Source organism: Patagioenas fasciata, chromosome 8 (assembly GCF_037038585.1).
Source record: "Patagioenas fasciata isolate bPatFas1 chromosome 8, bPatFas1.hap1, whole genome shotgun sequence".
NCBI lineage: Eukaryota > Metazoa > Chordata > Aves > Columbiformes > Columbidae > Patagioenas > Patagioenas fasciata.
In genome coordinates, this window is record NC_092527.1 from 38,100,350 (window position 1) to 38,123,596 (window position 23,247).

At 39.3% G+C, this 23,247-nt stretch overlaps 1 protein-coding gene across 8 annotated transcripts in view; it reads right to left on the reverse strand.

Annotated features, from left to right (window-relative positions):
- The window catches only part of ATE1 (arginyltransferase 1), an 82,235-nt gene that overhangs the window by 42,589 nt on the left and 16,399 nt on the right, over positions 1–23,247 (reverse strand). For 6 of the 8 annotated variants that reach the window (XM_065843288.2, XM_065843287.2, XM_065843286.2 and 3 more), the window contains 3 exons: positions 15,471–15,503; positions 8,514–8,695; positions 3,047–3,146 (listed from right to left, as the gene is read on the reverse strand). The exons of 1 other annotated variant lie outside the window; for it this stretch is intronic. In XM_065843288.2, the coding sequence (XP_065699360.1) occupies positions 3,047–3,146; positions 8,514–8,695; positions 15,471–15,503 (315 nt within the window). The remainder of the gene's footprint in view (positions 1–3,046; positions 3,147–8,513; positions 8,696–15,470; positions 15,504–23,247) is intronic. One more of the 8 variants, XM_071812210.1, reaches the window with a different exon arrangement.

A 23,247-nucleotide genomic window follows, 5' to 3' on the forward strand; every position in this document is an offset into this window, starting at 1 on the left:
AACGTTTGGCTATTACTTTACATGGACAAACCAGTTAGAATCCAGAAGAGATGTCCACAATTTGCATTGCAAGACAGCACCCATGCAGAACGAAGCTGTGACACGTGGTGTTGGATATCTACACCTCCCATCTAGGAGTCGTGTGCATTTAAAACCAAAACGTCCAGCTGCGTCCTCATGTACACAACATTAACGCATTGGTCTTGTAACACAACAGTTCATTGCACAGATCCCTAATTACTCCACCAACGTTTTGTACAGAAGACTGAATTTCACTCCATGCAAAGCAGAACATTGTCAAACTCCTTAAATCCACATCATAAAGTCACTGTTCCTTACACACCCCAATTCATCCACTATCCCTTCTCAATCAGTGGGGACACAGCTGTTTGGTACAAGCCACTAGTCAAGCTCAGCATCTTCACTAGAAGCAGCCTAGAACTGCATTTCCATCACAAACGTCACTTTAGGCATTTCCATTCATCAGTCTGTGACTACAAGATGGAAAATCTTCAAAGATTTCCAAAATCCTGTGAGTTCACCATAAATAAGTATAAGCATGCACGTGTTCCCCACAAGACACTGCCTATACAAAGAAGTGATACAGTGCCTGGCATCCATTTCTAATCATCCTAGGACAAATAATTGGCAAAATATATTACAAGTAGAGCATAAAAAACAATGGTTAGCTCTTCAGCTCCTTCCTTTTCTTTATTTAATTTGGCAAGTTTACCAACAGTTCCCTACCGCCTGTTGTTCTTCCATACTAATATCATTAAAGGAAGGGTGCCTCTAGCATCTCTATTAAACTGTAATAAAGCTAGATCTTCAACCTGTAATGCCTTCAAGTCAACTGGGAATTACTGAAATTACTTAATCCACAAAGTCAGTGCTCATCCACCCTACTCCACCATACCAATCACTTCACAAGAGGAGGAGCGTTGCCCAATGCACTTCAGAGCTCAGTGTTATAATTTGTTTCTGGTGTGTTACTTCAGTGAGGGTTAAAGTGGAACTGGAGAATAAATGTCAACCTGATTTTCATTTGGCCACTTCTACAACAAATTTATACAGGAAAACAAACAAACCCCCACACATCCCCTTGCAGTAATTCACTAAAGTGTTGCTCTCCCAATAAAGCACACGACTTACCTGCTATTGCATGTGTTCTAAATACATATGTATAGGCTTTCTCCTTCTCCCCACCCCCTGCCCCGGTAATTCTCACACTGTGCCACACTTAATGACCTAAGCACATTGATATCTATAGGTTTTTGGAAAACTAAAATGTATATTCTACCAAATCACAGTCATATCAGGTAGTCATTAAGTCGAAGGAAGGGAAGAAAAGGAACTCTTGTGGAAAAGAAATACATTATACTCTCACTACAATTTATTAAATTTCCATTATTTGAGAATGAAAACTAGAAGCACTGTGAGAATCTTATGTTTTTGGTGCAACCATTTTCAAATAACAGCACAGGCCCAACAGAAGAGATACCACATTATAATAAATAATCCAAATGTATAGTGGCTACTGAGGTTAGCCCCCAGTTTTACAGCATTTAATCTTCATATTTTAATGGTGTGCTGGCTACTTTAATACACTGACTCACATAGGAGTTTTGGTTAATGCATGTATATAAAGTTCACAATTTTATTAAAACTTCTTAGAAGCAGCTGAACACAAAGTTTCTCAGCAATGACATCTTTCACAAGTGGGACACTTTTTGCCATTATATTCAGATTTGTTTCTTCTCTTAAGTGCCCTAGCAAGCTAAATGCGTTCTTTTTACACTTCTTGAATGATGTAGGTTGTAGAATAGACAAGGGATGTTAAATTGTAGTGTTGCACCGTGAACAAATCATCCCAAACTGGTAAAAAAGAGTAGAGCAAGTAACCAGAGTCTACGGTTTAAGCAATAACCTTTAAGGTAATTTGGAGGACAGAGGTGGTGTTTTCCAGCTCACCTATTTGCTTCCTTCAGACTTAATATTCTTCTTGGTTTGGTCAGCAAATGTAGATGATAAAGTCAAGTTGGCAAAAGGAAAGGGGGTAAAAAAGAGGAGAGGGAGGGACATCATGGTCACAATAAAGCTGAAAGGTTTTTTCCTTCACATCCATCACCTCAAAGAGCCTCACAATTGTTTGGTTATTTAAGAAGTAGCTGAAAATATTTCAGATTTTCAGCACACTTTAAGGAATAAAAAGAAAGTAGAAGAAAACACTGCACCTCTTACTCTAGATTTCCTGAGCTTTGTGTCCTTCCACATTATAAACAGATATATTTGGTTATGTGTAAATGTTCGGTCAATTTCTATCCACGTTCAGTGTTCTGAAATTGTATTGTAATATTCAAAAATAAGTTATGCATTAACGAAGAAAAGATACCATATTCATGACACCTAAAAAACACAGTTGAGAGACACCCTTAGGCATTTAGATCTAAACAAAATTGAAGCTAAAGGGGTACAAAGGAGGTTTGGCGACAGATCGGTGATTCCAAATGTTCTGTGGATTCTCCCGATCCTTTCCTCAAAAATCTGCTACCTGGCCCAAAATTGCTGCTAAGCAGCTTCTCTCTGGTTGGGTCTGCAGAGCAAGTCCCCTATTTCTAACAAAAAAACACAGGGGAAAAACCCAAGTGCAGCCAAGACCACGAAGGCACGTTATCGCTGCCCAGAGTCACTAGGCAACAGTTCCACAAATATGCAAACCTAAAAAAAAGGGAGATTTTTAATCTATTGGAAGATATCCTGTAAACATGAGATAGCCAGGTAACCTAATGACAGACTATTATCTGACAGCCTTGAAAACCTCTCCATGTGAACTGCTTTTAAGCCAACTTGTAATAAATACCACATGCAGCTAAATTAAAAAAGAAATACCCTAAGCCAAGTTAAATAGTAACCAATGTTCAAATTTAACCATATAAAGTCTACGCTGAAATCCAAAATGACAATTACAAAAGACTATATTACTATGAACATTGCGAAATCCTTTGAATAAGAGTACGCTAAGGAAATACGTAAAAACACTCTTTACCTTGTATCTCATTTTGGGGCACGAATGAATGTAGAAACCCATATAATAAAAACAGAGATCAGGAGCTTTTTCATGAAGTTGCCTAGTAAAAGCAATTTCCCTGTGAAAGGAAAGAAAAGACTAATTACTTTTGAACACAATTCTTGCATTCATTTTACCTCTTCATATTGAAATATTTTACAGCTACCTGGTTCTTGACCTATTTAAAGGACTAGACTTCTAATAAATAAAACATCAGGAGAACAAACTCAAAACTAATGCTTTCAAAAATCCAAAGATAATGAACTGAAAAATAATGCTTAGAAACCAAACAAACAAAATGCAAAACACCATGTCAGACTTCAAAATACTTTCATTTTTGTGTTTTGTCCTGCCAACTGACTGACTTGAAATTCAAATAAAAGTGACTAAGAGACTCTGTTTAACAGGTTTCTTGTTCATAGTCACATTCATTGGAATTCTACAGAAATCTGGTCCAGTTATTGTACATAGACCAGCTAACGGGGCTCAGGAAAACTGCAGAGTATTTTTATAAAACAAAGATGCTGAAGGGAGTGGAGCATCTCCCGTGTGAGGAAAGGCTGAGAGAGCTGGGGCTCCGGAGCTGGAGAAGAGGAGACTGAGGGGGGACTCATTCATGGGGATCAATATGGAAAGGGTGAGTGTCAGGAGGATGGAGCCAGGCTCTTCTCGGTGACAACCAATGATAGGACAAGGGGCAATGGGTGCAAACTGGAACACAGGAGGTTCCACTTAAATTTAAGAAGAAACTTCTTCCCGGTGAGGGTGTCAGAGCCTGGCCCAGGCTGCCCAGGGAGGTTGTGGAGTCTCCTTCTCTGCAGACATTCAAACCCGCCTGGACACCTTCCTGTGGAACCTCAGCTGGGTGTTCCTGCTCCATGGGGGATTGCACTGGATGAGCTTTCCAGGTCCTTTTCAACCCCTGACATTCTGTGAAACTATTCTATGATTCTAGAAGCCTCTGTTTGTTCTATTTTTTGCATTCTAGCAATTTCATCCATCCCATGTTCGACTGTATGATTTCCTCATTTATTCTGAAAGAGAAGTGCCAATGCATTCCAAAATAAGTTTGCTTATCAGTCAGTGTTTCCACTATAATGCTCATTTTTACAGCATTCGTAACTTCGCAGTTCACTTTTGTAACAAATTTGATAAAACGTGGATGCTTGGTTCTTACTTTCAGTAAGATATAATAAAAAGATACAAGGATGTACATATAGGAAGTATGTAAATACTAGGCATTTTTATAATTGACTGTTAAGTCAGTAATAAAGATGTTTAAATATACTGAAAAGCTAACATTTCAGTCACATGTAGTTTGCTAAGACCATCAGGAGTTCATTATAATTCTGTATCTATAGATATCTGTTCAAAGAGGAGCATGTTTAGAAATAAGTTACTCCGTATCTGAAAATCCAAATAAATACAACAGATTCCAGAAGTGAGATTTATGTACCACCAAAAACGTATACACATGCACTTCATACACATAATATGTAAGACATAGCAGAAGTTAAAGAACTTTACCGTTTCACGCACATTATCCTGGACTTTAATTAAATAAATACCTTTCCGCAATTCAAAAAATTGGAACGCTACAGGGAAAAAAGGTCTTTACATTCCAAAATTTCTTCAACACTGTCCAATTGGACTACATTATCTGATCTAACAAAACAAGAAGTCTCAGAGTGAACAGAAAGTGAAGTAAATAATGTAATGAGGTAAAAATTGGGCTGCAGCAGCAAGTATTATTACTTGGAAGTGAGCTGGTGCAGGTGAGACCAAAGCTGGGTTATTTACAGCTACTGCCAGGGTCTTCACATGTCCTACGGTCTTTGTGATACACACCCAGGTAAGGACCCTTAGCTCAAGTTCTTGCTCTATCTTTCATTTCTCTACTCCATCAAGCCCACTCCAGGCAAAGTTTTTTGGGGGATGCTATAACATTTTGCATCTGTTCAGCCTGGAGAAGAGAAGCTGAGAGGGATCTCATCAGTGTTTGTAAATATCTCAGGGTGGGTGTCAGAGGATGGACCAGACTCCTTTCAGTGGTGCCCAACGACAGGATGAGGGGCAATGGGCACAGACTGAAGCACAGGAGGTTCCATCTGAACATGGGGAGAAATTTCTTTCCTGTGAGGTGCTAGAGCCTGGCCCAGGCTGCCCAGAGAGGTTGTGGAGTCTCCTTCTCTGGAGACATTCAAACCCGCCTGGACACGATCCTGTGTGATCTGCTCTGGTGACCCTGCGTGAGCAGGGGGGTTGGACTGGGTGATCTCCAGAGGTCCCTTCAACCCCAACCAGTCTGTGATTCTACTTTTCAGGAGCTCATTCTGTGATCCAAGACAGGAGAATCCTCCAACTCCATCACGTTACACGAGGAGCAGCAGTGAGGTGTCACCGTATGGCACAACACACCCACATTCCTCCTGCCCAAATCATTCCTATGGAAAAGGGACTACAGACTTGTAATCACCTTTTTGTAAAGCTTTCAGTTATGGTACAATATCTCAAAACTGTTAGCGTTCGGCAAGAGCGGCCAGCTAGTGAGGAAGACATATATTACAAAATTCAGACTATTTCAGTGCTACATCACCCAATTTCAAAAATAAGTTCGAGTATTTCTCCTCCTACTAAATAGAGTTTATGAATGCTATGCTTGTCTAATATTCATGATTTTAGGTAGTATGGAGAAGGTTTAACTTTTTCCTGCAAATAAGACTCACTCAATATTTCCTGATGATCTACCTTCCTTTGGCAAGACGGGTAATTCCACAAGTAGCTTCTTCTCCCCTCATTCTTTACTTACACGCCTACATATTTCGCATGATCTTCAAATCCCATCCTTTCCACGACTCGGCAGCAAAAATCCTCAAAGTAGCATGAAGTGGAAGTGACAGCGCTGCAGAGCAGTTCAACCTCCTCAGAGTCAAATTGGCAACAGCTTGGAAGGTATCGGATTCCTTCACAACTTCCTAAATCCTCCCTAACTCTCAAGTTGGGTTTTTTTTCCATTTTTGAAAGAAGAACAAGCTTGGTCCCCCTCTAAGACTGTTGAAAACTCATTTTTATTGCCTTAAATGCTGCGCAACTTAAAAGCTGCTTTCTCACTAGTTGAGACACGTACACATCGCACCGACAAAGTTTAAAATTAATCATGTAGAAAATTTAAAATAATTTTGAGAATTCGTAGAAATGGGTTATGTCAGTCCATTGTTACATAAAGCAGTGTAATGTGTACAAACACTACAAAAAAACACTCTTAAAAGGACTGAGTATTTTATGACATATGCTCTCCTTGTATGGAAAAAATAAAAATCAGTCTGATTTCAAATACCTAGCATATGTAATAATTCTAAAAATCTAGACCATGCATAGACAAAAAAAGATCAATTCTAAATTATAGGAGTTGCAACATTTTTTCTATATATCTTAATTCTGATTAACTGTGTAAAACCACCAGCATCACTGAACGTCTCAGAATAATGACAATTCAGACTTTTAGATATAGACCACTGGAGATGCTACATCAACAGCGACATTAACCCTCATGATGACTTTGAAGTTGGCCCTGATTTGTGCTGGAGCTGGACCAGATGACACCAAGAGGCCCCTTCTGACCTAAACTCTGCTATGAATCTACAGTTTCTCCTTCACAAAGAACCCTTCTAGTGACTGCAACACCTCAGTTCAGCAGCTATAAACCATTAGACTGACGTCAGAAACTTTACAGTGCACTTTGTGGGAAAAATCCTTTGACGTATGCATTTGAACAACTCGTGTAAAGATGATGCAGAAATCACAAAATTCACCACTGCAATGAGAAGAATACACCCAAAAGGAGAATTTTTAAAAAGTGTATGAACTGTGATAGGAAGAGGTTTGTGCTCCACATATCACAGAATCACAGGATGTCAGGGATTGGAAAGGACCTGGAAAGCTCATGCAGTGCAATCCCCCCATGGAGCAGGAACACCCAGCTGAGGTTCCACAGGAAGGTGTCCAGGCGGGTTTGAATGTCTGCAGAGAAGGAGACTCCACAACCCCTCTGGGCAGCCTGGGCCAGGCTCTGCCACCCTCACTGAGAAGAAGTTTCTTCTTAAATTTAACCGGAACCTCTTGTGTTTCAGTTTGAACCCATTACCCCTTGTCCTATCATTGGTTGTCACCAAGAAGAGCCTGGCTCCATCCTCCTGACACTCACCCTTTCCATATTGATCCCCTCAGTCTCCTCTTCTCCAAGCTCCAGAGCCCCAGCTCCCTCAGCCTTTCCTCACACGGGAGATGCTCCACTCCCTTCCGCATCTTTGTTGCCCTGCGCTGGACTCTCTCCAGCAGTTCCTTGTCCTTCTGGAACTGAGGGGCCCAGAGCTGGACACAATATTTCAAAAATCATGTGATACGTAACACTAGACAATATCTAAGAATCTCCACCTATGGAGAAGGTGCCTCTCAATGGGATGTCTTAAGAATAAAGCTGGATCTCACAATTCTGGCACTTCTTTCACACGTGAAAGAGTGTAGTGCCGATGCTGATACTTTTGCTAGAACTTCTCAGATCCAGGAAAACCTGAAAATAGACACGTCTGGCACAAGGTTCAAACTCATTTGCTTCACAAGAAGCTCCCTGGCAAGACCACGTGTCTGTGATCAGCTCACTTCATGTAAACAGAGGAGCAAAAAAGCTGCAAAAACAAATTGAGATGCACAAATATTTCTACTCATTCAGGGGTTTTTTCCTTATAATGGAATCATAAAATTGCTTAAGGAAGAGAAACAGTAACTTGCATTTTAGCACAGAAGTCTTATTCACAGTGAAGTGTATTACTCACTATTCCTACTGCTTTGCAAGACTAGGTTGGTAGTCAATTTAAGGCTTTAAAATTCATAGGATTACTCTCTCCATCAGGCTTTCGAAAGACAAAGATAATGAGATTAACATACCTGAAAAATATACATGGTGCTAGTACAGCAGGAGACTACTCATTCAGAAGACAAGAGGTTTTAGGTACTCTGTTATTTATGATCTCAATGTGCATAAAACTATAAAAGTGATTAATTTCATTTGGTGATGGGGCTAAGAAAAAGGTCAAAAGAGAAATTATTCCTATTCAAACAAAAAAGCGTTTTTTCCTGCTGAAACCAAGCAATACTAAATTACTTTCAGGAGCAATAAAAACTAGGTATTTAGTTTCTGAGTGGGTTTTTTTAATGTCTAAAAGTATTTAGCTCACTACAAAGACGCATCCCTATTCAAGGATGACAATTAAACATTTATTTGGAATACAACCAAAAGTTGAGAATAAAAAGAACTAAAAAAAAAAATGTACTTTGCTAGAGATAGTGTTACCAGTATATGTTTAGACTGGAAATACGAGCTCAAGTTTAGGAACAAGTATCAATTCTTACTATTACATCTAACCAGATAACAAAAACGTCGTCTTACCGTAATGCAGAGTAGACTCCCAAAGATAAGAAAGAATAGTCTGGATCATAGTACAGATAGACGGAGGACACGCAGTAGGGCAGGATATCAATGACACCCACAGCAATTATCTTCCCATCCAGCCAGTACTGCTGGTGGAAAGAACCATAGCCACATTCTGGTCCATTCGGTCCATCTTCTGCCTAATCAATCACAGAAAAAGGGATATAATTGTCTGACTCTAAGCATTAAAAAAATATATATATATAATTTTAAGACAAAAGCAAATATTGTGAGAAATTACTCCTGCTATCCTTGTTTAGAAAAAGGAATTTGAGAAGTAGGGAAAGCAACGCTAGTTCACGGTGTTTATCTGACTTTCGTTGTACTCATGATTGGTAACCTCTGCACATCCCCCACGTCAAACACAAATCTTCAAACAGCCTCTGTCATCCACCATTTCTAGCACCGACACGATAAAACAATGTGACTTGCCAAGTTGTTAACACATTATTACATGCAAACACATTCTGCCGAAGCCCAGAGGCAGAGCCTGTGGACATGAGATGATGCTGTGTTGGCACAACCCAAATTTGGCTGTGACCGCCACGATCCTCCAACACTTTCTGTCCCCACACAGACCTACAGCTTCTCTCCATTCACCCCACCAGGGGAAGCACCTTGGCCACAGAAATTCCACTTCTCAGAGTGGCCATTAAAGTTGCTCAAGAACATTTATAAAAATAACTGAACAGCTTACTCTGTATGTGAGGTTTACTCTTTACGAGGTTTACTCTTAATGACCAATGAAACACATTTTATCTAAGAACTTGAAACTCTGTGTTGCAATAAAATCTGTGGAACTGATTCTTTGCCAGCCCACATCAGAGTATCTTCTGCAAAATCACTAAGGAACTCGCTATTGTTTTGTGTCGCAGTTTTTGTCATGCACTGAATTAGGTCTCCGGACGGGGTAAACCACCTAGAGCCACAAACCAATGCTTCAAATTAAGAAGAAAATGATCTCCTAGTTTAAAGTGTATTACACAACCCACTTTGGCATGCCATTTTCTCCCATGTCAAGTTTGCTTTAATCCTGAATTCCACGGTGCTCAACTTAATTATCCATCTAGTCATGTTTTTCAGTGCATTGCCAGATCTTCAGAAAGCTGCTTCTCACTCAATAAATCTGACAATATTGCCTACTATTGCCAACTGGTTTGCATTACAACAACAGAAGGTGGGTTTAATCACGTATTTTGATACAGTAGCGCAGACTGAAGAGATGATGGGCAGTAGAAGTTATTCTAATTGGTACCACATGTGTCAAAAGAAATCAATCACGTGAACAAAAAACCATTTCAACCGACTGACCCAACCAATAAGTCCCAAAATAAGGGCCATATAATAAAATGTTTGCGTAAAACTAGACATGGAGCTACAGATACAGTAAAAGTGAAACAATCAAACATTCAAGGGCTCAGTCTGAAGTTTTTGAGGATATTAGACTCGGATGCTAACATATTAAATGGGGTTTCTTCTCATTCAGGTAAAGTCTACTTCTTCAAGAGTCGTGGTTTCATGTAATATCCTCAGCTTTTCCGTAGAGCCAAATGAAATCGTGCGGTCAGTAGTAAAACCCCAAAGCTGGGACACAGTTGAGGAACAGATTTTCCCTGTGGATCCCCCAGCACAGGTTAAGCTCTGCTCAGCTACCAGGGTGTAGTGGGTGAACCATCTCCTGCAAGCCAAGGGCAAATGCGATGGGTAACACAGCACAGACTCGCTTAAATAAATATCAGGTAAAACAGATTTTCTTTCTTTGTCAAAAATTCATCATATGGGATTTAATGAATGTTAAAAAGGGTAATTTAAGCCAACATGGAAAAAATTTTCACTCGAAGCCTCGTAAAGTTAAACAAATGTTGTGTCTGTGTGCGATCCCAAACTCCACGTGGCGTCGTGTGGGTTTGCTCACCAGACCTCTGCAAACTGAAGCAGCAGCATCAGTTAAGAATGTCTAGTAAGTATAAACTACAGTTATTCCTCTAATGCAATTACAGTGAAATGTCATGGGCATAAAAGAGGCTATGTTCTGCGACAAACATAGTAAGCACAGCACTGATTTCAGGCAAAACGTTCAGGGATCTCCATTACATTAAGTAAATAACATTTTAAAAAGAGCAAGATTTTCCTCCTCCCTGAAAAGCTTTCATACAATGTAACCCTTTGTAATGCTTCCCAGTATTATATTTTCTCCAATTTCTCAATGCATACTTGGCTCCTTTAACTTGGTTTCTCGTGCACCATCCAGGCAATTTGACGCGAAACAGGTCAAGGATATGAACCATTTTCCTGAAGCAGGTTGTACCATTTCACACCATTCCCGTGTCCACCTGGGACCGTGTTTGTCAAATGTGATGTAAAATACACCAGTGACACGAGGGGAGCGAGTCCCACGAGAGGGCTTATCTTATCTACCTGAAATAGCAGCCATTAGCCCTGGAATCAATCCAGGGGGGTAACTAATTTAAAATCAACAGTTTATACTCAAACTTTAATACAAGGAATTATTATAATCTGATGATATAGAAACAATCAAAAAAATAAGAACTAAATCCCGGACAAAAATTAAAACAAATGATTTTTTCTACAATGTTTAGACTACAATGCAGAGAAAAACACAATATATTCCTCCACGTTAATTCTACCTGTCTTCACATTCTGCTGTAGCTAACGATTCCGCAAACACGTTTGATTGCTCATATTTTATAACACATTATTAAAATTTAAATATTTAATAGCAACTGGTATTACTTATTGCCCCAGTTAGGATACCTCAATGTAACAACTGCTTACAATTTAACTTCAATGATGTTGAGAGCACTCTATTTTCTTCAAAACACATTGGTCTTTTTTACTTTCAAGATGTTTTACTACTTTGTTATTATGATTATTGTTAACCCACATGCCAGATCAGCATGCAATCGCAGAAGGCACTGAATACTCACCTACCAAAATGGGTCTTGACCACACTCACTGCATGATTATTTTTTCTCTGGAAGGTTTAATGAAATTTCCTACTTTGAACTTTTTCATTTTCCCCTCTGGTCTGCATGGAGGAAGGAGGAAGACACGAAACCCATGCTACCCCTTACACAAAGTAAATAATGAATGGGATAGGATAGGATAGGATAGGATAGGATAGGATAGGATAGGATAGGATAGGATAGGATAGGATAGGATAGGATAGGATAGGATAGGATAGGATAGGATAGGATAGGATAGGATAGGATAGGATAGGATAGGATAGGATAGGATAGGATAGGATAGGATAGGATACTAAAAGCCAGGAAACGCTTGACTTCTACACTCCAGTGGTAATTATTTGCCAAAGAAGCCAAGTGATTAATTCCAGCAGTTCCTTTCCCAAAGGCACACACACAACCTACCATATGGTAGATTTCTATCTCTTGGTTAGCAACATATTTCCTTTTCAGCACGACGTCCTCCTTTCGTTGGGGATTAGTGGAGATGCTGTGAAAGCAGCCTACAAATACCGGCTGCGTCAGCACAGAGGTACCACTGTGTGTTTTCATTAAAAACAGCCAGAAATGGACCCTCTCAAAAAATTTGGGCTGGAGTGGGCAGAGCGGTGCCCACGGGGTGAGGTTGCTGAGCTTTCCTCTCTGCTTCGCACCAGTGAGGCTGCACTGGGACCAGTGCTGGGCTCCCCAGTACAAGGAAACACAGATTTACTGGGTTGAGTCCATAAGGGCCATAGGGATCATTAAGAGGCTTGAGCTGGGACTGGTCAGTATTGAGAACAGATGATGTGGGGGAGGTTTTATTGGTCTGTAGAGATACCTGATGGGAGGGAACAAAGATGAGGGAGCCGGACTGTTCCCAGTAGTCACCTCTGACAGGAGAAGAGGGAATGGGTGCAAATTAAAACACGTGAAATTCAATCTGAACAGAAGGAAACAGGTTTAGCTGAGAGAGTTTTCAAGGAATGGCCCAGACTGCCCAGAGAGCCTGTGGTGTCTCCATCCTTGGGGATATTCCAACCCCATGGTCCTGGACAACCACCTCCAGCCCACCCTGTTCAAGCGGGGACGTTGGACTGGGTGATCCCATGAAGTCCCTTCTAACCTGGACAATTCTGTGATTTTGTATCAAAATAAAGTAAATCAACTGCACCAAAACCTAAGATGCTGTCCACAGAGCTAACTTCTCTACCTTCTTGGAAAAGTATCATATTTCAGCTATACTGGCAACTATTTAATCAGGACAGTAAGCTTAAAATGCTAAAAAGATTATTGAAGGTACAAGGAACTTCAGTAGCAAGAGACCTTGAGTCTCCCCATATAGATATTGTGGGGATGTGTACACCACTATAGGAAACCAAAGTAACTTGCCAAGATTTCTGAATGAAAGAACTTTTGATCTGGTCCCGGTCAGTGCATCAAATGTGACACAGACACAACATTTGACAAAGGTGATCCTGGGAATTACAGACCTGTAACCATATCATTTTTTATTAGATCTCCTAAAAACTAACACATAGCAACAAACAAAATAATGCCAAGCAGAGCTGATGTGTTTTTCAAAGAGCAAAGAGATTCACAAACATCTTTCAGTTCTTTAGGATTCAAAAGCATCTTGATAGAGATAATAGGAAACCAAGTGAGAAGAAATGTTCATTTACATAACAGAAAGCAGCTCATTTTCCATGTTCATTTTCTGCTCTGTTCTCCATGGTGCATCACTGGGGACTGAATGATGCTGCAGCAAACTGAGCTGATGATTTAGAAGTATTCAGGATGGTTAAACAAGAGTTGAGTGTAAAGAACTACAGAAAGATGCCATAATATCAAGTGGTTAGAAAGGCAAAGGAAATACCAAATGTTCATAAATGCATGGGAAAAAATATTGCTATATACACACATCCAAAATAACGGGTATAAATCAGGAATTCACTCAAAAAGATGCTTTTCAGAGCCCTGTGCCCTCCTACCACAAACCCCCTCACCTTGGCAACAACTGGGTACCAGCCCAGATGGGTTTCTGGTTAAGACCCCTCCATGCAGTCCTCCTGTACTGAACCATTATAACCAATCACCTCCAAGCAAGGTAATATTTGCATATATAAAGTGGTAAAATGGCAAATAATTAAATGTAGGTTCTAAGACAAAAGAATGAATTAAAAAAAGAAACATATAGTTCTCTCCACGTTATCCTGTTTATTGCTAAAAAAATTACCAAGTTTTCAGCTACTATGTCCTGTATCTTTTTTTTTAAACTATTCATTTTTGGTGCCAGAGCCCATAGCCAAAACTGGAACTAAACCAAATAATATAATGAAGGAGTAAAAAGGACAGGAAGAGTTTGGCTGTTCATACCATTCACAGTTAATAACATTATCAAAAATTCAAAAAATTACAAATTGAAATCATGTAAGGTTTAAATCCGATCTTCGATTATTTTTATCCAAAAGAGCAAGCAGACTACAGACTACTAGATTTGCTTGTGGCAACTGTTTCAGAATAAAGAATTTCAAGAATCCCTTAGTCTCCGATACACAACCCCTTTTATTTAACTTCATCTAATCGAAGACATCTGCAGCGGTGCCACACAAAATTTAATTCAAGCTTCAAAATGTCAATAAAAAGTGTCTGTAAGAAACAATAGCGGTATAAACCTGGCAGGGAAGCGTGCATCAACATCGACGTAGCCATACAAAATTAAGACTATAATGGCAGTCTGCTGCCTGAGTTGACGAGGTGATAAAAGCCCTTTTCCTATAAAGTCTAACGAGCTCTATTACTCTTCAGCTTTCAGGAATGCAAAGGCCAGTGGACTCGCAGAGAAAAGCAACAAGCTCCCCACACATGGATTCATTCAAACTGCGACGTATCAAATTACGAGTGTAATTACTATAACCTGACAATTTCATTACAGTCACACGGTATTTAACTCTTTAAGACTAACGAGAAAGACAGCGCAAGGAATCCACAGCAGTTCACTTACTTGAATGAAGCAACAGCATCTCCCCTCAACTTTTAACTCGGATCGTAGTCGGCATGTTACTTAGGAATACATTCTTTCATTGCGAAAAAATAAATCAAGAACAAAAAAGACACAGAACTTTCTGCTACTGTGCAGTGATATGAAATTCAGTGGTAGCTTATTATCCAGCTTATTATCCAGCAAAGGTGTCCTTTGAAAACACAGCACTGCCTTCCTTACTGATGGGTGATGACACAAATATTGTGACACTCACCTACACCAGGGGCGTCAAACTCATCGTCACCAGGGACCACATCAGTTGCCTTCAAAGGGCTGAATGTACTTTAGGACTGTAGAAATGTAACTACTCCCACATAACAGTCTATTGAGACCACAGCTGGAATATTGTGTCCAGTTGTGGCCCCTCAGTTCCAGAAGGACAGGGAACTGCTGGAGAGAGTCCAGCGCAGGGCAACAAAGATGCTGAAGGGAGTGGAGCATCTCCTGTGTGAGGAAAGGCTGAGGGAGCTGGGGCTCTGGAGCTGGAGAAGAGGAGACTGAGGGGGGACTCATTAATGTTTACAGATACATAAAGGGGGAGTGTCAGGAGGATGGAGCCAGGCTCTTCTCGGTGACAACCAATGATGGGGCTAATAGGTACAAACTGGAACACAGGAGGTTCCACTTAAATATGAGAAGAAACTACTACTCAGTGAGGGTGGCAGAGCCTGGCCCAGGCTGCCCAGGGGGGTTGTGGAGTCTCCTTCTCTGCAGACATTCAAACCCGCCTGGACACCTTCCTGTGGAACCTCAGCTGGGTGTTCCTGCTCCATGGGGGATTGCACTGGATGAGCTTTCCAGGTCCCTTCCAACCCCTGACATTCTGGGATTCTGTGGTTTGCTGCCTACAGAGAGTAGAGAGGAAAGAACACACTCCATTCAAAACCTGGGTCCAGAAGGACTACGTACCTCCAGGGGAGAATCACAGAGGAATCGAGTGAACTGCACGGAGGGAGGTTCATCAGAAACATGTGCGCAAGAAGATGGTCCAAATATGCAAAGCAGATAAACAGGAAAAATATTAGCAGTACTTCAGGATGCATTAACAGTCAAACAAACACACTTTTTCAAAACCATGTATTCGAAAACACCATCACATTTTAAGTTTTAAAACCAAATTTCCATAAACCATCTCCCACTTAGTATTTTGTTTACAAGTACAAATAGATACAAATAATTAACCATCCAAAGTACTTCGTTTCTATAAAACAGAAATTATTTTTTAAAATGGCATGTGAGAGAATTATCACCTTGTAATACAGGTCTGTTTATCATGGTTTAATTCTAAATTACACATGACCCTTCTCTATGATTGACAGTAACAGGGAGTCTTTTCCCACCATTCCATCGGTACCAGCCCCATCACTAAAGAAAGGGGTTCTAGGGCCCTCATATCTCTTAATATAAATTGATTACATCGATTTATATTCAAAATCATACATAAAACTGTTTTAAGTCTAAAGAAGAGGAAAAGGAGAAAAAGAAAATCAACTTCCTGAAAGTGCAAGCATTTTCAAAACTCAATTCTTCACTCAATACGAAATGATGTGTTGCAGGTAATCAACCAAAAAGTCAAGGTTTTAATGATATGGAGTTTGTTCAAGGTTCCAAGAGTAATCAAATACAATAGTTATTTACATACCATCATTTACTTATTTGATACAAATACTTCCTTCTTGGTAGATTCCACATTAAACACATTACAAAGTTCTAACATATATTCAACCCCAAAATATTCCTTTCTTAAAAAGCCAGTTTGTGCTACACAGTTTAATTCCCTCACTTGTAATAACTGGATGATTTACTAGGTCAGCAGCTCCCAAAGAGCAAAGTAATAGTAAATGGGAACTTTTAATTAAAAGTTTGATAAAAAGAATATACAAGACACCTACAAAAACTTGAGTGTGGCCTAGATTTTGTTGTCAAGAATTCTATAAATTTCTGAGATAAATAAGAGTATTCTATTTAAGGGGTATACAAAATATGGGGTGATTACTTATCAGTTATCCCATTTTTCCCAGGGAAGGGGAGGAGAGGAGGGCAGGAACAATAAAAAGGGCCAATTCTGTAAGTTTCGTTTTTCAGACAGAGTTCCATATACAGCCTAAGCAATTCAAATTTTCTCTTCAGAAGACGCTATAAAGCAGATTTTGGAAATAAAACCACAGCAGCTGGTAGATATCTACATATTGCTCTGCAAACATTAACTGGACCATTCTCATTGTAGCTCAAAGGGAATATTGAACCTGAACCTTCTCTAAGATGCCCCGGGAGGTGCTTCTGTTGATGCTAAAATAATCAACTCTATGGAAAAACACTGAATTTCTCTAAAGTGCTGGTGAAGAAAGGGGATGGTGCATTTCCTATAATTAACCGCTTCAGATCATCCCCCCTCTAAATTACCCAGAGTTTGGAAAAACAAATGACTGCAACATCTTTATTAAATTCTAGAATTTGTATTGATTTGGATAAGGAGAGAGACTAAGAGGGGTCGGAAAAAAGAGATTCAAAGTTTGAATTATTGAGTTATGTTCCCATAAAAAGAACAGACTCATGAATTCCTGCCCTGCGAGTGCATCAGTCCTTACAGCCAGTGATGCTGGAATGTGCAGGCTTCAGAACAAATCAACCATGTGTTACTCATTTTCATGTCAGAAGACCCCCAAGAGTTCTTAATCTGTAACTTTAGCTTTATAGGGCAAGTTAAACCCTGTGGGTGAGAAAACGGAGCCAACGCCACTTTTCAAGCGGTTTTCTCCATTCTGCAGGCCCTGCGGTACAAACCCTTGGCCTTGCGGGTAGGGGGGGACCATTTAAGTGTATTTAAGCCCAAACTGCTTGCCAGGGACTATAACACTTTTCAACTATCTATACTGCTGGCTAGAAGAAGAAAATCTTAACTGCACTTGAATTTGTATCATAATCATATGGCGAAAAAAACAACTGAAGTCCTGTTACGTATTATTTCACCTGTTGGTGCTGAAGTTCCCAGGTGAGACAATTTTCATAATCAGGTCCTAGAAAACTTCAGAAGATTCTGAATCATCTCTAAAAGTCAATTAAGCAACTTTTACCCAATTATTTTTTTAAAGAAAGAATTTGAAACATGAAGCTGGAGAATTTCATAAGTATTTTATATCCACTGACCTTACTCTCCCCTCCCACCCCCAAATCCACTTTCTTCATAACCCCGGAATATACCCAGTCTACACATTTCTTCAAACTGAAGTAAACGTACGATCCGGTTTCTAAATTAACAAACTCATTTTAATACCGCAAGATTATTATGAACACGATTCAAAAGTGATTCAAAAAGTCATGAAAGAAATACATGCAACACCAGCTTCTGACTGTAAAATAACTCAATTTGTCACAATTAAAATTCCTTTCACAAAGGCATGCTTTTCTAATTTTAATTTCAAATGGAATTACGTGAACTTCAGTCTTTTAAAATCTGTCTAATATATATGAAATCTACAAGATTTTTGCTTTGGTGAGAACTAATTGCCAGAAAGAACCAACAGAACAATGGGAAATGAGCTTAAACATAATTAAGGAAACCAAGAGAGCAACACATCACTGAGAATTAAATCAGAGGGGGGAGGTTTGGTTCAACCCAAAGCTACTGGCTTGAGGAATAGCACATGCACAGCTTTTAAAAGCTGTAATAAACCTGGAATGTTAACACTTGCTTCTTTTTACAAGCAGGGGAAGATCTTCAGATGCTTTGGGTTCTAAACCAGAAGCGGTTTCACTTTGTGAAAGTGAGAGTGATGATGTCACACAATGACATCATAACCTTCTCGGGACAAAGCAGTTTTGAGCTGTCACCATCAGGAACCTTAAAATTCCATGAGATCTTCAGTGCAAAGACATCACCGAAAGGCGCTCATTTATAATTTTCCCTTTGACAAAGCTTGCTCACATTCACAATTCACTACCAAGGAAAACTGAGTATTTGCCTTTTCCCTTTGATTAAACGAGGGGTGAGGAACAGATATGGGATTTAGTCCTTTAAAAAAATCTCAATGGGATTAAAACAAATCAAGGCTGTTGGTTGTTATTATGGTTTTGTTGGTTTGTTTTTTCATAAAGGTGCCAGGCTCAAAATAAGAAATGATAATTTTCCATACAGAAGACAAGTCATACAAGCTACGGTTCCAATGTATCATGTGTATCAAGCAAGTTTATTCTCTCTTTCCTTCCCGTGTTTCCAAGACCAATATAATGAACGCTTCTCATCTTGGGAACTAAAAGCGGCGAAATGAATCTTGGTGTACACCAGAAACGAGCCACGAAAAGACGGCATTATTTCTAGAGGGCTCCTGGCATCTTCATTTCACATATATATATATATATTTATATACATACGCATATGTGTATTCTTATTTGATAGAGAGTTTCCTCCTCAAGTAGGGCAATCATTCGGTATCTTACATTTGGAGAGAAACGAAGAGCTCCGATCCTTGTTGAGAGGATGGAGGATTCTTGGGTTTTGCTTCTCTAGAAGCTCCCTTCCAGGTCAAACTCTTTCCTGTGTTCTCCATCTCTTCTTGGCTTCATTCAAGCCCTGCACAAGCACATAGGACACCCTCCTACCCCAAAGAAAGGAGCCACGTCCCCCTTTTCAGCTCTATTACTTTCTAGAATAAATAGGTTTTTGCTCTCTAGTATCAACTTCTTGTTCGTCAACAAAACCTGTTTCTAAGGCAGTTTACTTGTTAGAGAACTTGGTCTGCAGTCGCAAGTACAATTGGCCCTAGGAAATGTGTTAGGATTTATTCAGTATATTGGGTTGCCATATTTTAATTTAAATAAGGCAAAACAGACTAGGATCAATATCAGCCATAAAATTGTGAAGTGAAAAAAGGAACAAATATGCGATCCAAAAAAACTCAGTCAAATTTTCTGTAACGCTGAAAGAAAAATCATTTCCCACCCCTCCAAAAAAGAAAAAAAAAAGGAGAACAAATTGGAATTAAACTAGAAAACAAACAGAATTTTGTAACTTTCTGTAAAAATTGGGAAAATGGGATGAAATGTAGCACATTTACAAGGAAAAGCGGTGCTGAGCCACCCTGCTGTCCTAAAGTGGACAATATGTTAGAGCTGAGGTAGCAGAGGAATCAAAGCCTTATCCTGGGGCTGGCTCTATTTGGCATTTTCAACAGTGACAAAAATACAGGAATGCTATAAAAATACAATTTCAGAGGTATCCACAGACCTGAAGGTGAAGAAAGGGCCTTCAAAGCACAGTATGTAAGGGAATAAATGGATTTAAAGTTGAAATGCGGGTCTCAAATGTAGCTTTCACTACAAGCATCAGCCTAATGAAACAAATAATTGCTGATGGGACAGAATGCACATTTCAGAATTCAAATTTCAATTCCCTTAGTTGAAGATGTCCCTGCTCATTGCAGTGGGTTGGACTAGATGACCTTTAGAGGTCCCTTCCAACCCAAACCATTCTATGATTCTAAGATGAGTCACTGTGGCTTTGTCTGCTCGGAAGAAACTTACTCAAAATAAAGGAGATCTACCATTCCTACAGTAAAGTTATTATTATTATTAGTTTATACGGATTTCTACAGAAAACAGTGCCAAACATCAGGAGGAACATTGTAAACTACTACGCAAAACGAACCTGAACTGAAACGACTATGGACAAGTTGGTTTAGCATCTGGCCACCTAAACTCTTCGGCTGTTATAGGCATTGTAGAAAGATACGGCTGCCAAGGCAAGCTAGAGAACGTTAAAAATAACCACAAAGGCTATTGATCTTTTCTTTTTAAAGCATTGTCTCACTAGAAGATTAAAGAAAAATGGAAAACTAGGTTAGAGAGACCTAAAAGTTTGTAAGTGGTTGCTGATATTAATGCCAACATCAAATGGATGGGGACGTGCTCCTTGGCACCTCCTAGGCTGCTCGCTCCATCTTCTATATTGGTTCAAGTGGGTTTTTGGGAGGTAATTAAAAAAAGAGGGGAAAAGAATAAAAAAAACCCACCACACTATACCTATTTCAGTAATTTTTTGCACCTTTCCAAACAACGTATCTTTTGTGTGTTGCGAAATTCTTCTCTTCCAAGACAAATATTTGGTTAAGCACAAAGCAAAGAGAGCGCCCAGCGAGCTCTGCAGAGGGAACAGAGACACACACTATTTTGCTACAAGTTTGTCATTATAAAACACTTATGAAAAGTTAAATAAAACATTCGCTTCAGAAGGTCTAAACAGCAATAAACTGCTCGCTCCGACTCTTTCTGGAAACTACTGTAGAATTATTTTATGATCTTTTATGGAAGTGTTTTCTGACTCGTGTAGCTGCCACATCGCTTGTTTCGGTTACGCTTCAGCCGTATTTCTTAAAGACAAAGACTATTGTAATAAGATTTAAAGCCTTAAAATCACATTAATGTTTTAAACCACCCAAATCAATCGTTAAATGCGCTACAGAAGCAGTAGGAAGGAAAAATACTTAATTTCAAACTTTGACTTGACAACGTTACACATAAAACTCAGTTTGGAATTATAGGCACTATTTTTTTAGCTAAAGAACAGAATGCAGCAAAACAATTAAAGCAGCTGAGAGGTTTTAGATATATACGTGTGTGTGTGTCTATAAAATACGCTGACAGCTTCTATAATTGACTTCAAGAAGCACTTTGAAAAATGCATTGGGTCAGAAATGCAATGCCTTTGGTGAGATGATACTTCATTAAGAACTGCCACGGATATGCCCTTTATTCTTTCCAAATGAGCCATTTATTACATTACTGGGATCAAAATATATATATATATTTTGGGGATGAAAGAGCCAAGAAATGTTTTCACTGTATTCATTTCATCTTTGCCTCCAGAGCTACACAGCTCCACGTCTGTGTCTATCATTTAAATACCACAAAATACATTCCAACACCTCATATAAAACACAAAAGACATGTAGGTGGCTAAGTGTTCTGAAACATTTACATATAGATTTCCACACGTTCACCATCCTAAAGCTGGGGTAGAGTTGGATTGTAGCATCTTGCAGGTGATTTGTGTTCTGCGAAGTCCTCCCTGTATCTCTTACCTAAAAATACAGGTGGCGAGCAAGAGTTTAAACGTTTGCAAATACAGATTGCTCTTAGCAAAGCACAAGTCGAGCCAGATCTATTACAAATGCTTCCTTAAATCCAATGTTATCACCTGAAGATCCAGCCCTTGGACCCAGAGGCTCCTTCTATCTTGTTTCTTTCTATCACGTTTCCACCTTCAGATTTTTGTACTGTAATTCTACAAAGTTTAAGCATCAAGTACCATCGGGTCACTCTCATATTCTCTGTTTCTTGAAGTAAGGACTGTGGTATATCTGTAGAGAAACCACCCCTAACCACACTGCCCAGCACCAGCACTTGGTTCCATGATTGATCACAGTGTTTCTACCTCTTGGGATTACATAAGGCACATAAACAGTTCACCCTTCTGTCTTATTCTGTTCATAATTCCATACATTAATCTGCACATTTTCTCCGAGAAATATAAACATATGATATTGAAAATTACTTAATTAAAAAAAGAGGCTTCAAAACCATATTTGTCGATTGCTGTGTGCATGAATTACGTGACAAAGCTACGTTACGATTCATTATATTTCTTATGACAAACTAAAAAAGGTGAACAAACTGCCATTCATACCATTTGTGTAACTATGGTAGTCTTGGTCTACTGATCAGCTCCATCAGTTGTGCTCCAACTGACCTTCCACTGATAATACAGGGAACCAACACCTGCTCAATAAAGGATGCTCAGCCCGTTCTCTCCTCTCTGTTCACTGCAAAAATCTCCTTTTTCCAGTTTTTCCAGGCTTTCATGATCTCAGTTGTTTCATTATAGCTTGACTCATTTCGCAAACTAAATATTACAACCCTTCAAGCAGAAAAAAAACCCCAAGCAATTAACCTGTAAACACGTAAATAAATCTTTGCAATTGATTACATCAGTGGCTTTTTGTTTGCTATGGGGACAGACCCTTGTATCAAACACGATTACAGTCTCCTCCTACTCTAGCAAAAAACAAAAATAAACACAAAAAAGCCAGTGAATAACAGCTCTATTATATTGGGAATAGGGCATGGTAACTACCGTCTTGGACCTGAGGTAAAGGTCCATTTACAGCATCTCCATAAAGGGCCAGAAGAAACACATAGAATGTGACAAACACTACAACACATTCTTCCCTTGCACATTTTCACAGCTTCCAAAAACGAGCAGTTCAGGGACTTGGCTGTTTCAGGAGTAGCCCTGAGTGAACTTTTCCAAGAGGCAGCGATACACCTATTTTCCATCACAGTATCTTACCTCATTCAGAAGCTATTGCTACTTCACCACTTGATAATCTGTTGAAGTTTCCCCTAATCCTTCCCAAATCTTCCAACTCTTTAAAAGATAAGAGTACGTACATTATAATACCAAAACAGTAGATGACTCTGCATTAATAAAGTTTTGTGTTCCCACAGAGAAAAACCAGAACATCAGTTCTTCTCCAGCACTATTTAAGAGCAAGTATTATGAAGCAACCTTTAATTAGAAAATCGTTTGCTACGTTTTTCCTCAGGACACAAATTCAATTCAATAAAAACATGCTGACTTAAATATTTTTAGGTGCCAACAAGTTTGTGTAACACCAGCACTTGACTGCGC